This window comes from Ischnura elegans, chromosome X (genome assembly GCF_921293095.1).
Source record: "Ischnura elegans chromosome X, ioIscEleg1.1, whole genome shotgun sequence".
NCBI lineage: Eukaryota > Metazoa > Arthropoda > Insecta > Odonata > Coenagrionidae > Ischnura > Ischnura elegans.
In genome coordinates this window covers 7884171-7897789 of record NC_060259.1, presented here as the reverse complement: position 1 = coordinate 7897789, position 13619 = coordinate 7884171, and the positions used below count along the sequence as shown (strand labels likewise).

The 13619-nt window shown below is 43.4% G+C and overlaps 1 protein-coding gene across 6 annotated transcripts in view; it reads left to right on the top strand.

The window, feature by feature from the left end:
• Nucleotides 1–13619, top strand: part of LOC124170895 (E3 ubiquitin-protein ligase RNF220-like) — a 341569-nt gene that overhangs the window by 79700 nt on the left and 248250 nt on the right. For 5 of the 6 annotated variants that reach the window (XM_046549929.1, XM_046549928.1, XM_046549932.1 and 2 more), the window contains exon 4: nt 1982–2158. The exons of the other annotated variant lie outside the window; for it this stretch is intronic. In XM_046549929.1, coding sequence (XP_046405885.1) covers nt 1982–2158 — 177 coding nt within the window. The remainder of the gene's footprint in view (nt 1–1981; nt 2159–13619) is intronic. 6 annotated transcript variants of the gene reach the window in all.

The following is a 13619-nucleotide window of genomic DNA, read 5'->3' as shown; positions in this document are numbered from 1 at the left end:
TATGTCTCGAGCGGACCACGCCTGTCATAATCACGGTGTCACGTGCTAACATTATGCTCACGCACATTAGCCTTACGCACGTGCCACGGTTTCTCATTTAAAGTAAGATTTTCAGCCATTTGATCGTTAACTCTTATTATTTTTGGTGCTCTAAATTCGCTGTATTATAAAGCTGTCTTCTATTGCTCTTTTGCATAAATGAGAAATATAACCAAATCAGTGCCTACTTCAAGTGCTAAAAATAAAGTGTTTTCGCGGTTGTAATCGTGTCATTGTTCCATATATAGCTTCTGTTGATGCTTCGATACGATTCCTGGGGAGTTTTCAAATGGTGGTTGATTGCTCGTTGACAGTTTGCTGTGGACTAAATTTCGCTCTTTAAAAAAATAAACCTCAAAATATTACGATGAATAGTGAATTTCAATGTGACATTATCGCTTGCATTCCAAAAAGAGGAAATTTACATGAAAATTGGAGCGTTAGCAATCATTTCTATACTATTTGCTGAAGTACTGGAGACCATGTTTTTGATTATGTACGATAAGGATCCTTTTAAATTATGTGTAATACGTCAGCAAACCGTGATGAAGGGGAAAACTTGAGGAAATAATGCATTTGGAAAAGTCATTATCTGATGGAAGCAATAAATTCTGGTGGTAATTATGCTGCAGCGTGGAATTCATTATAACTTTAACTTTTTTATTTTCAATCTCATATTCTCCGTTAAAAGCAAGTGGAATACGAAACAATTGTTTTGGATACGTTCGGAAATCGCACGGATATTCTTATTCGAATCGTACGCACTAAACACACCTCTGTTTTCAGCCATCCAATTTTCATTTGTTTCCTCATACCGATTTTTTGAAGCTGTCATGATAATCATAATTTTTAATGCCCTCTAATCCAAATCAGAATTGGATCCGTGCTTACGATCCGCATATTTTTAGTTACGTTGTAGAATTAAAAAACCGTCAGCTCCAAGAGGTTTTATTAAAAATTGCGTTTTTTTACATGCTAGCTTGGGGTAACCATTCAATTTGTAAATAACTTTATGATAATGAAGGACTCTTGAATTTGTTTTAGTATTTATTATTTCCAGTGCTCACCCTCCCTAGTATTTAAAGGATCAACTATTGAAGCCTTTAGTTTTAGATTATTTGTGGCTAAAAAATATTTCCTATGGAAACTCATAGTTTTATTTTTTTAAATTTTTACTCACAAATCAACGCGTCGAATGTTTCTTCTGTGATTCTTCTATCAGTTGTCTTACGTTGAGGAAAATAATGTATGGAGGATAAGGCAGAATTTTTCATACCTTGAATGCAATGAGGGAGCATGCTTTTTGCTGTTTTTATCGAAGTATTCCCTGATTTGGGATTGAGGACACCAGTTCTGGATTGAGGTTAACCTTGTAAACTTGACCTCATGGCCAAATTAATTTAATGAAATTGATGAAGCCCGTATCTAGCCACTTTATGGCACTCGGAGCACTATTTTGGGTGTATGAAGTAGCGAAGTAATTTATTCCATTCCACTCATTACATCCCAGTAGATAAGAACATTTCGGAGTTAGGCCATAGGTAGCGGGGAGGTGTTGGGGTTCAAGTCCCCCGAAATTTTTGCCCCTCAAGCATACCCCGTCCGACTGAAGCCCCAATTCCGAAATGATGCACCCTTTCCAAATGAAGTACCCCAAATGTTTTTCTGTCAGCAGTATTTTTTTTGGAGTGAAGGGGGGGAAAATCCTTGAAGTAAACTTGGTCATTATCGAGGTCTGTCCCGTGGGCCCGTTGCCTCGCCGCGCCCCCAGTCGCCTCTTGCTCTCGTGGCGGATATCGCAACCGTGGATTGAATTGCACTACGCGGGCCTCTCTCCCCGGTCGCCATCCGTGCTCTTCTGCAAGTTCCTGCCTCCCCTGTTCCCCCAGCACATCTCGTGCTCGTCTTCACTAAGGCCGCCCCCCTCTCTTCTTCCTTTTAGTCGGCCCTGTGTTCGGGCCGGTCGTCGGCCGATGTGCGGGCCCCGAGCCCCTCGGCGGCCTTGGGGCCCTCGGCTTGGGACTCGGATTCGGGCCCGCCTACCGCCTTGCAGCCGCCGCCTCCCCCGCCGCCGCTGCCGCCATCGCCAAAGGCCAAAGGTGCCTTCTGTTCGACCAAGGTAGGCCCCCACTCGGATCGCGATTTCTGCCCCCATCGGCCTTGCACATACCTCGCATGCAGCTTCTCGATCATGCCCCGACTGAACCTTGCTAGCCATCTACTAACTATCTCCCGGAGCACTCCGTCATGGGAGAGCCGTCAGTTCGTTCTGATCAACATCGGCCCTCTGTGATATGGTACTTGACGTTGGGATCGATTTCGTTTCTGGGTATTTGTGTGTGCACCTCCGCTCTTGGTACTCATGGACATTCGCTTAGGTCCTCGGCTTGATTTTCAGTGTTGGCATACATTCGCAGAACTTTCCAGTTTGAAGCCGTCGTCTACCATTTTCTATTTCTGTGACGCAACACTATGGGATGAATTCTTCAATGGTCAAGTATGTTACCCTTAGTCCCTTGTATCTGAACCTTATCCGCCTGTACGTGTACCGTATCCTCTATACCGTATATCGGGTATATGCTTGCTTTTCGCTCCCCAGGTTCCCATTTTCTCGCACGACATTTCCCTCGCTATGTTCTAAAGCTGTCGCCGTGGGCTTCTTCTTGCCGAGAGTGGGGCAGCTCCGCAGATGGCCCACGTCGATGGCGGCTGCTTTGGCGCTCCGCCCACGCGGCTTCCCTTTGGAGTGTCGCGATGGCCTCCACATTACCATACCCGCTCCGCCCCCGACCTCGCCTCTGTCTCCTTCGTCCGCTGTCTTTTGTTTTTATCGGCTCGCCTCGGTCTCTGCGGCGGTGCTGGTTTAGCACCCTTTCGTGCTCCTCTCCGTCCCTTGGCATTTGCTTGCATTCTGCTTCGCCTTTGATTCCTGAATTCGAGTGCACGTGTATTACGGACCCCTTACGGTGGATGACACCCATTTCGGTATGTCTTCTGAACTTTCAAGCTCAATCTAGTGTTCCTGATGATGAAGTTCTATGCGTGGTGATATTTACTTGGAAGGCAAATCAATGAGGAGTGGTGCATCTCTTTTTGTCTGATTTCAAAATTTCGTTTCACTAGAATCCAACATGTTTTTTTTATTTTAATTCGGTTACTAGTGCGCAGATAAATGGAGGGAAGATATCTTTTCAAGTCAATTTGCAAGCTATTGTCCATCTGTATGAGCATTGAGCGTGCGTGATCGTATTTCACCCAGCAATCTTCTACGGCCTGTGGCATTTATTTTTCCTTTCTTTGTGAGGCGTGTCAATTATATTTGCGTTCAATTATAAATGGAGTTTCACCGTGCATATTTGTTGTACTAATATTTCACTCGTGAATGCTGCTCGTGAGCAGTAGAGCGTGTAGGATCGAATAGTGTCTTGGGATCCGCAGATTGCGTTGATTCGAATTTGCTGTTAAAGACTTAAGCTCATTCAAATGGGTCTGTCCGAATTTATCAGCTGCTGGCTTAAGACTTGGCTTCTAAAATAAAAATGGATCGAACTATTGTTCATCGTAGCTATTATTCTTGTGGTCAAGTAAGTTTTGGAATTGATTGAACGATCAAACATTTTTCGTAAAGGGCTTGAGACGGCAAAATTTCACAGGTGTATAAATTTAAGTTTGCAGTTAAGGCGATTAAGAGTGAAGATTGTCGCTAAATTTGCACTACGTTAAAGTGTTTGTATTTATTTTGGAGACATGTTTCACGAAGAATGAGGAGTGAGGTTCAACTTTTTCTGAGACCAATTTAATCACAAGCGATGCCTACCACCATCCGAAGAGGTCGTTTCGTTTGTTTGTGGACCCTTAGGCATTTTACCTTTTTCTAATTATCACCCGTCCTTCGTCATGTAAAGAGAAATAAATTTACTTGATACCTTAGTTGTGTCTTTTAGTTTATTAGTGAACTTGACTCTATCTCAACTCTATCTTAACTCTACAATTGCGCTTGTTTACTTTCTTGTGTTTTAATTAAGAGTGACGTCATGCGTGTGCGAGGCTGTCAGAATGCCATGTATGCCAACTGGCTGGTTGCAGATCTCGGTGGGCAAGGGTGCGGGACGAGTGAGTTACTTTGTGCTGTTCAAGGAACGTTAGCTGTTGTGCTCGCAATTGGATCTATCGTTACTTGCAAAAATCAAATTTGGACTGACAGATTACTTCACAGGGTGGATATTTCTGGCTGGAATATATGTTGGTATTTCCTTTAATTTCACCTTTTTCTTTAGATCACGCGATTTTGAAAATGGTTGATTGCGGAAGGATGGATTCAGCGGTTTAATTGCTTAGGTTTCGTACCACATCTGTTGAACTCGAACGTGCTGATTTGTGGAAGGGTGTGGGGCCCCTTGCAGCCCCCCCAGCCCTTAATCCGCGTACGGCAGTTGTCACGGATTACGCTGCAGGAAGAATTGCAATGAGGCTCATCTGCATAGGGTAACGAGGGCTCAGACATCTGCCGCTCTCTCGCCTGGGCGCCCTGGACCAGTGGCCGCCCTCCCCCTGCCCTCCCTCCGCCCGCCCCAAGGAAAGGGCCGCCCCCCCGCAAATGACTGTCCCACGTGCGATTTCATCGTAACGGTTGGAAACTTGGTGGATTTTCAGGATGCTGCCTTGTGGTACCTTATCTCGTCTTATCTTTTTGTCGATATCTCGCCACGAATGTCATGAGCGCCACCGTAGTGGCGAGCCACCGACCGGGTGCTTGCTGCCTGATGACCCTTTGCCGCTGTTTGTTATGTTTTGGTGTGGCGGATCGCCCTCGCTTTTTGCCCGTCTCACTTGCTCTTTCATCGCCTGCGTTTTTTCCCGGCGCACGGGGAATAGGTCGTTTGGTGCCTATGTTCGGACGAGAGAATCGCGCGTCGAAATGTATGCAGAATGATACTCACAAGTTGGAGGTGATTGCGATGACATCCAAGGACGGCCCTGAAGGTGGCCCTGGATTCTGTTGAGGGATGACTTAAGCTCTGAGATTGGAGAAATCAATTTCTCGACGGGCATGATTTGACGTCTTGTCTCTTGTGCATCACTCATTTATTACTAAGTCAATTTCCTTGTTACTCACTCTCTTATTGTTTATCCGGTATTGGTTAAGTTTGTGGACTGTTCGTGGTACAAAAATGACTTTAAAATTGTGATTGGAGTGAATCACAGATTTAGCGTAATCTGGGAGTATCAGTTACACTTCACAAGGAACTTATCGCATTCGTCTCAGTTAGTTAGTTCAGGTGATCAGAAGATAAGCTGGAGATCATTTACTTATTTGTTAATTAGTTCCAGCATACGAATGAAAAGTTAAGGTGCCGGTCAAACTTCAGATTTGAACATTTCTTGCGAGAGTTAGTACCACGGTAAGTATGGTAGTTCTCGGGCAACTCTTGTCATTTATCAACTTTGCATCGCAGCCTTTAAGATGAAAGCGACACCTGAAGGAAATTGATAAAATCTTCCCTCTTCATCGTGAATGCAATTAGTTTGCTGGATGCAGGCGCACCATCCGAATGATCGTACCATCATTGCAATGTTATATTTCGTATTAAGGAAGTAATTCGCTATGCTGTCCATAGAAGCAAAGAGTGTCACGTTTTATACATTCTTAAGTATTATATTTTGCTCAATTTCGCTCCGTGGATTGATTCAAGCCTATTGGTTCGTTTGAAGAGTTGCCTCTGCCACTATTTATAAATCCTCCTCAAAATGCCACCTGAACAATTCACCGCTGTCTAATCCATGATACCCTGCCTTATGTTAAAGAATTTTGTTTTCTTTTAGTTTTTTATTTATTGTGTTGTCTTTTCGCTATTGTTTATTTACTTAAAAAGCCAATGTAAAAGCCTTTGTGCCATTTTTGGAGGTGAAATAAATAAATATAGGTCACCGTTGCTACTAAACCATTGAGGTGTGACAATATCACTTTCTGAGTCCATTCCTACCTGCGCTCTCCCATATTTCGTGTCTTTTCAAAGAGCAAGGATCTTAAATATATGCCTTAATATGTGCCTCCCACGGGATTCGGGCCCGGTACCTTTTGGTCGGTTGCAGGCACGTAGCCAATGGAGGGCCGAAATTAATTCCTTTGTGGCGAGTGCCCGCGATGTGTGTGCTGAGGAGGCCGTTAGCCCCGGGCCACATCTACTCTTACACTCGCCTTGTCGATGCAATTCCACTTTATAATCTTTGCCACTGAATGGCGATGAAGAAACATATCGATAACTCGATCTCCTTAGCATTGGTACAATTTTTTATATTAAGTACTCGGAAAGATTCAGTGCAAGAAACTGAGGAATGAAAATCACCGACAGTAGTAATCTTCATTATTTGTACACCAAGGATGGATGTTGCGAATGGAAAAATAATTTGGCCCAGCCGACATTCGAAGCCGGGTCTCCCGATTGCCGGTTAGATGTGGTACTAGTTAGACCACCTAGCCATCTTCATTGCAGGCCAATGTGCTAACGGAACAAGTTGAGGTTAACCTCTCAAGTGCACACTGTAGCACAAAAGACGGTGGTCTTGCTTATTAAGCCGCTGTCGCTATCAACTTGGCACTCGAACTGCGTACGAAGTGACTTTGTTTGATGCAGTGGTATGGATCTTCATTATGCTTGTGGCGAAGAAAACTGTCGGTTGCATTATTTCACGGACTGCCTGGTCTGCTGGCATGCATTACAGTGGCGGAAAATAATGGCGCTAAGGTCCGTTTGAGCACAATGTGACTACTAAAAAAAAGTAGTTGCACGCAGTTGTAGTGTGCTTCTCATACTCGGGTGTCATGCTTTTATTTACAGGCAGTAGCTCATTGAATGAAATGCTCGGTTCGATGGACTACGAGTGTCAGTGTAGGCAACCCGCATGCCTCCTACTCCCGACACAAATATGCCCACTTGGTAATCTAGTGCTTTCCCTTACTAGCCTCTTTTACATCTACCCATTTACCTACATTTTTCTCATAAGTAGTGTGAGCGCCCTTTTTCTTTGGAAGGAAGATTTCTGTGATGCTCATCAAAATCTAGATTGAAGTTGGCACTGCTAATGAATGTCTGCAAGGAACTCGCGTATTAAAACGAATCGATGATCTTCCCTGGTAAACTTTGTTTTGCTTTTAAAGTGAGCCGGACGCATCCGAGGTGGAGCGCTTGGCCTCGTCGTGTTGTCAGCAGCGTGAGCGGAGGAGTTAGTTGAGTCGACGGCGTGGTGTGCGCGCGGCGCACGAGGCGTATTCCGAAGCGCTCCATTCCCCGTGGCCGTTTGCTCATGCGATGTGCCGAGCCGAGGGATGGATGGAATCTTGGGGGGGGAATCATAAAACGGGTGGGGGGAGGGGAGGTGCGAAAAGTGGAGTGGGGAGGCGGTCGCCCCATCCACCTTGCCTGTCCTTCAGGTCAATCCTCGATGGCACTTCACGATGGCTAGCGGGTTATCACGACATTTGATGCGCCTCTTGTTTCTTCAAGTTGAAACCGGAACCCGTCCGTGGACGCTTCGAGTGATGTTGCCGCATTTCGCGGGCCACCAAATTGCACACCCTCGAAGTGCGTGTTTTTCACAATCGGGCCTGCAGTCATTTTAGAATATTTTACCTCTTTGCTCCAGCACATGCTTCCTTGCATTTCACGGCTTGACACGGTGCATTTTTTGACGCACGTCCGGCGTGCATCATGCCAAGTGCCTCGTGCTCTCCGCTAACGGACTGGCGTAAATTCAGTCAGCCGTAGAAGAAAAAAATCTTATTTCTGAGTTTTAAGTGATGATTAGTGGCAAGGAGGTGGTTTCGCAATCGTTTCAAATCTCTGGCTGCCGAACTGACCTCCATCGGATTGGGTGGATGGGCATTGCGGTGAATAGAAGGAATGGTTGAGGCAGGTGGGGAAGGGGAGAAATTCAGTGAGGGCGGAATGGTATTACTATGCGTTATGGCCAGCGACATCCATGTCAGGGTACCATTGTGACCCATCTTGTGTGCTAGTACATGTGTATCTATGGCTCTTATCTTGGTAAACTGTGTTCATTTCGCATGAACAATATTTGTGATAGCCTACCACTCCAGGCCTCTGTTTGTAATCTCTTGTGAAGATAATGAATTTTTAGCTCATTATTATTCGCTTCAATCCGTAAGGGCTGAGTTTAAGTCCATAAGTCTGGATGTGAAACTTATTCACAAGAAATAAATGTTTCGGTTCCCGGGAGAATACCCCTGTTAATCCCTTTCTTAAACCCATCATTGCATCAAAATTCTTAATTGAATAATAACGATCGTGATCTTCAGCGGGATGTGGTATCATGCGCATTGGAGCACGTAAGGTGCTACCCATGAACTTAATGCCTCATCTCCGTCATATTATTTTAGGCATGAAGACATAGGGATTGTGATGACGGCCACACATGACTCGCCCTTCATCTTGATCCGCGTGACATTGCCGTTTATATTTCTTAGGAATGACTTGGGTTGAAAGGGGTGGAATAACTCGATCTGGACTGTCGTCGTCGTACCCGTGGACTCCCTCCTGGGTTTTGGGTACAGCGTTATGACTAGCGTTCTCGCTGTACACCGATCCAATTCAATCTGTTTACAAGGGCATTTGCCTAGGAAAGCTGTTATTCATTAAATAATCAACATTTTTAAAAATCATGCATGTTAAATTTTTCCTTATTCTTTTTACCGGATGCGTCACTCCCAGCCGACACTTAAAATCTCACGCATTGCATTGTTGCATTTTTATTTATATATTCGATCGTAGTTCTTTGCTTTCATCGATATCCTCAAGTTACCGTGGAATATCTCCATTTTGCGCTAGTTCGGAGAATTTCTCTGTTTAGCATACGTCGTTGCGAATATTTCGATATCCCTGTGTATTATTTAACTTTGTGGCATGTACTTAAAATGAGCTCCGTAAAATACATATATACACATTTTGTCATCTTCTGTCCAGTTTTACCCATAGGAATATCGTCCCTACTAAACCAAAGAGGTGTCTTCCCTCCTTCTGAAAACGGCCTCCGTTCTTGGAGCCAGCCAATCGTACACTTCTCATCAAGATTGTTGCTGCTCAAAGTTATTTTTTATTGCATCGGTCATTTTTTTTAAGATCCTCGCTTGCGTGGATTGATTAAAATATTTTTTCTCACGCGCATAATCAGGATTGTGTAATTAACGTAATGTTTGCTGGAGCCGTGTACCACCACCTTGGTCGGATATGACTTCGTTGAAGAGTGCAGGAAATGGGTGCGAAGATTGTGAGTGGTTGGCGAGATTTTTGAAACGAGCCAGCCGCTCCACCGTTACGTTCCGCAATTTCCGCGGGTCCACCCATTAAGGAGGCTTCGAGCGCCCCCACCTAATCATTGCACCTAATCACCCCTCCCACTCCAGGAACCAGACGAGGGAGGGCCTCCAGCGGACTGGAAAAAAGGAACCTTTTTTAAGGCACGCGACCCGACCCACCCCCTGGGGCCCTGAGAATTGTCATCTTTTATCTGCTTTCCAGCTCCTTCGTCTTTGAGAGGCCCCACCCCGGCGGCGGGAAACAAAGCGAATTACCCCTCCCCTTGCTCCCTCTCGCGCAGATTGGCAAAAAATGTATTACATTAGTTGGAGTGGGGTGGTGGTGGTGGTGAGTGTCGTGGGGGCGGGCAACGTATTGAAGCTCTTTTCTCGGCTTTATCAGTGTCGAGTCGTTATTACGGGGGACTCCTGTGCCGTACAGCAAACTGAGAAGAGGTAGCCTTTTATCTGAAACTAACATAATTAAAGTACAAGCGGCGTAATTTCACTTAATTAAATTCCCTTCTTTTCGGGACGATATGAACTTTTTCCAGCCAATGAACATTAAAACTCGGCGTTTAATTTCATCAGGATCTAAGAGAGATTTGACCATAAAAAGGGGTCGAGGGTGGGGCGTGTGCCATCTCCCCGCTCGGCGTGGCCCTTGGAGCGGAACGCCTTTTGGGGGGGTTCTTCTTCTTCTTCGCTACCCCTGCGCCCCCCCTGTGACTCCCCCCTTTGCCTTCGTGATGCTTATCCGCTGGAGTGGTTCGTTTCGCGCTCCCCCCACGCTCCCCTCACTCAACACACCCTTCACTTGTAATTCCAAAGTCAATTCCACTTGCCGTTTATTTGCAGGTAAAAAAATACAAATTTAGGTCTACACGCAAGGTTTTTTTCTCTTGTTGTCCTCCAAGCAAAATCCTAATAATAAACAGAAAAATAATGCGTTACAAAACGTGGACTAGAATATCTTCGTAAGGATTGTGTTTACTCGGATTCCGAAGCTGATAAAGTGATATAATTCGGTAAATTGTGTAACGCGAGGTTCTGTTATGTGATATTTCAATTGCATAAACCTTGTAAGAAACATAGACGTACTCTGAATTCACTTTTGGCTGAGAATAAACCTTCAGATTAAAATTTTTATCCCTCAGGAATTGCTGTTGTGATATCTTTGATCAAATTAGTGTAAGGATATAAAAAACGACTTTTTGGTATGGAGAACTATATTAACGGGAATGACCGCCATTGATTTTCCAGCGCTCATCTGAGCAAATTAGGTCGACTTGTGCGGCTCGATTGCGGATGATTGGCTGGAGAAGAGAGCAATGGTTAGCATTGGATGTCTTCTCATTGAGATTCTTATTCCTTCATCCATTTGATCGGAAGCCTAATATTTTTAGATCACCGCAGTTCTCTCGTTACTATTAATAATGTATCATAAATTATATTTGAAACCCGAAATTACATGAAATAGTAATGCTATATTTGCGTCTAGTTTCCTGAATTGTTCATGTGCCTTTTTCAGAGTTACTCCAGCAAATTCTTCTTGTATCCAACATGACCTCAACCCTTGCTCTTAAAGTCAGCGTCTGTTTTTCGAGTCATTCTGACCTCCAAAAATATTGCTATCTGATAATATTTGTTTAGAAATCTCTCTCTCATATTTTAATAATTCGTAATTAAGCGATCGATTATCTTCCAAAGATATATAGGTTAGTTACCAGTCTCTCAGTTTAAGAGGGAAATTCTCAGTCCCAATTTTTGTTCAATTGTTATGCACATTGTTGTTTATCGAGGGGAGGAGAGGCCCTTAGGCCGTTTTCGCACGGATCGGCAAAGCCGGTGGCGGTGACGGCGCCGTCACCGCCACCGGCCGAAGGCCATTTCACACCCATCGGCATCCTCGGGATCGGTGGCCAGCTAAATTCTGATCGTGTAAGAAGAAAGATGTGGTCTGAAGATAGGAGAGGTCATTTGATCTTGCTTTTTACCTTAGCGGAAATACAGGAGACGAGAAAGATAGTTCTCCGTGCATCCTCTTTTGAAAGTTGGATGTTTGGGAGAAAGTTTCTGTTCTACATATGAAAAACTTACAATGGACGACTCTTATTTTTTGAAATTTTTTACGTGTGAGTTTTCATACGAATAATTTTCTCTCAAACGCATAGGATAAGCTATTCAGTACCAAGATACAGTAAATAGAGCATATACACCACCGATATACACCACTATAACGTTCAATTGTAATAGGTACAGAGAAATATTTGATAAGATTTTGTAATAAAAATATTTAAAAAAAAACCAAAAACCTCGGATGGGGTTGAAGGTTAGATTTGCGGGTCGCAGGGGAACTGCAGCTGTTCACGTTGAGGCAATGATGATTCTCTACTGAAGACGATTGTTGCATGAAATCTGTTTTTGACGCTGATCATAAGATGAGGAAGACAGAGAAGCAGATGATGAACGGGATGGAGATAATTCTGTGACTGGTGATTTATCTCATGTTTTTTCATATTTTAATTAGTTTTAAGACACCCAGAGGGAATTGATTTTTTTCCTCGCCGCCCATTTTCCTCTCAGCGAGTACAACGGAGTGAAAAAGTGCTTGTTCTACGTCCTCTCGGTACCTGAGTTTTTTTCCGTGAGTGGCAGGCTTTGTCCCGGTCATAAGATTCCTCATCCTGTTCCTATATTTCTGCTTAAATGTCCCTCAGTATATAATACCTTCTCCTGTGACCCCTCTAGACTTGATACAGTGTCATCTTTTTGACATACTTCCGTTAAACATTTTAAGTTTTCATGGTACGTATATTTCTTCGTATTACTTTGACCAGATCTCTTCCCCTGTGATTTTACTAATTAATTTATGCGATTCTGCCATTTCGTAAAAAGTACATTTCATTGCGATTTAGGCAGCGATAGTGTTGGAGGCCGGCGAAAAATAGTAATATATTCGAGGATATGAAAGGACAACGCGTAACGAGCGATCTTAGGATTCAGTGAGATTAAAAGTTGGAAATGTAACTATCTCCTGTGATCGATCTCGTACCTCGTCGACCCATAGTTTGGCTAACGTGCTCATGGTGAAAAATAAAAGGCAATATTTATCCAAGAGTGTATGGTTTATTGAAAAGAGACTGTTTTATATTCAATTCATTAAACTTGGTGCACTTTACCAACGCTATCTGCACCACATTACGAGATTTTACAAAGAAACACTTCTTGGTCGTAGGGTCGTAGAGCTATTAGTCAACGATATCGAGGGATTTTACACCTAAAGGGTTTTAAGAAAGATTTGCGCGAATTTTAATTATTACCAACCGAGAATCAGAGGTTAGTGGAAATATATAAGTTAGTATAGAGATGAATTAGTTAGTATTTCAAAGAATAAACTGTTGTGGGGAAAGGGATATGAACCTTGATAATAATCATGAAATGCAAAACATGTAACTAAAGGCTGGGAATAAGCACAATAAGTAGATCTGGGGCCGTATTCTGTATTTCGTCGGTACCGCACCGGTCGGTTTCCCTTCCCAGCCCACCGACAGCACATCATTCCGTACCGACGACGGTTTCCCTACCGACGACGGCAAATTCAGCGATTCAGTATGGTCGTCGGTATCAAACCAGTCGGTACGGTTCCCTCTCCTTCCCAAACAGGGAAAATCCGAATATATCCGAAGTTAGAAGTCATCTAACGTGTCTCCACCAATGAGAAGGGTAAAAACAAGTGAAGACTCATTGGCACAGTTTGTTGTCGTCATTCTCAATCTTTTTATTTGCGGAAATTACGACTTATTGCTAGATTAAGATAATCGATATTGGATAAGTTGTTAACAATGCTTATATAATGTGTGGTAGTAATGCTGCACCTACAGAATCGAAGGAAACAATATTACAACATCACAATAAAGTTTGTATGTGATGGAGATTGTTGTTGCTGGAATGAATTATCGAAACTATCCTTGAGATCGTAGTTTCTTTTTTTAAATATTGGTTCCGTATAATGCTATTTATTCATGATTTGGTAATATAGTTGTCATTAAGTAAGTTCCGTCTAAATGTTATCAACGGAAGGTTATGCCTTTGGCACCGTAGCAGACGAAAATAACATGCCATGGAACGTGAACGTAGGATTCATATGCAAATGTAAATGTCATATTAGAGGAACAAGTTGGGAAATTGTTATAAAAATACGGAGCTGGGTGTAATTAAAAGAAGTGTAATGGCGAGGAAGTAAATAAATTGTGATTGGGTGAAA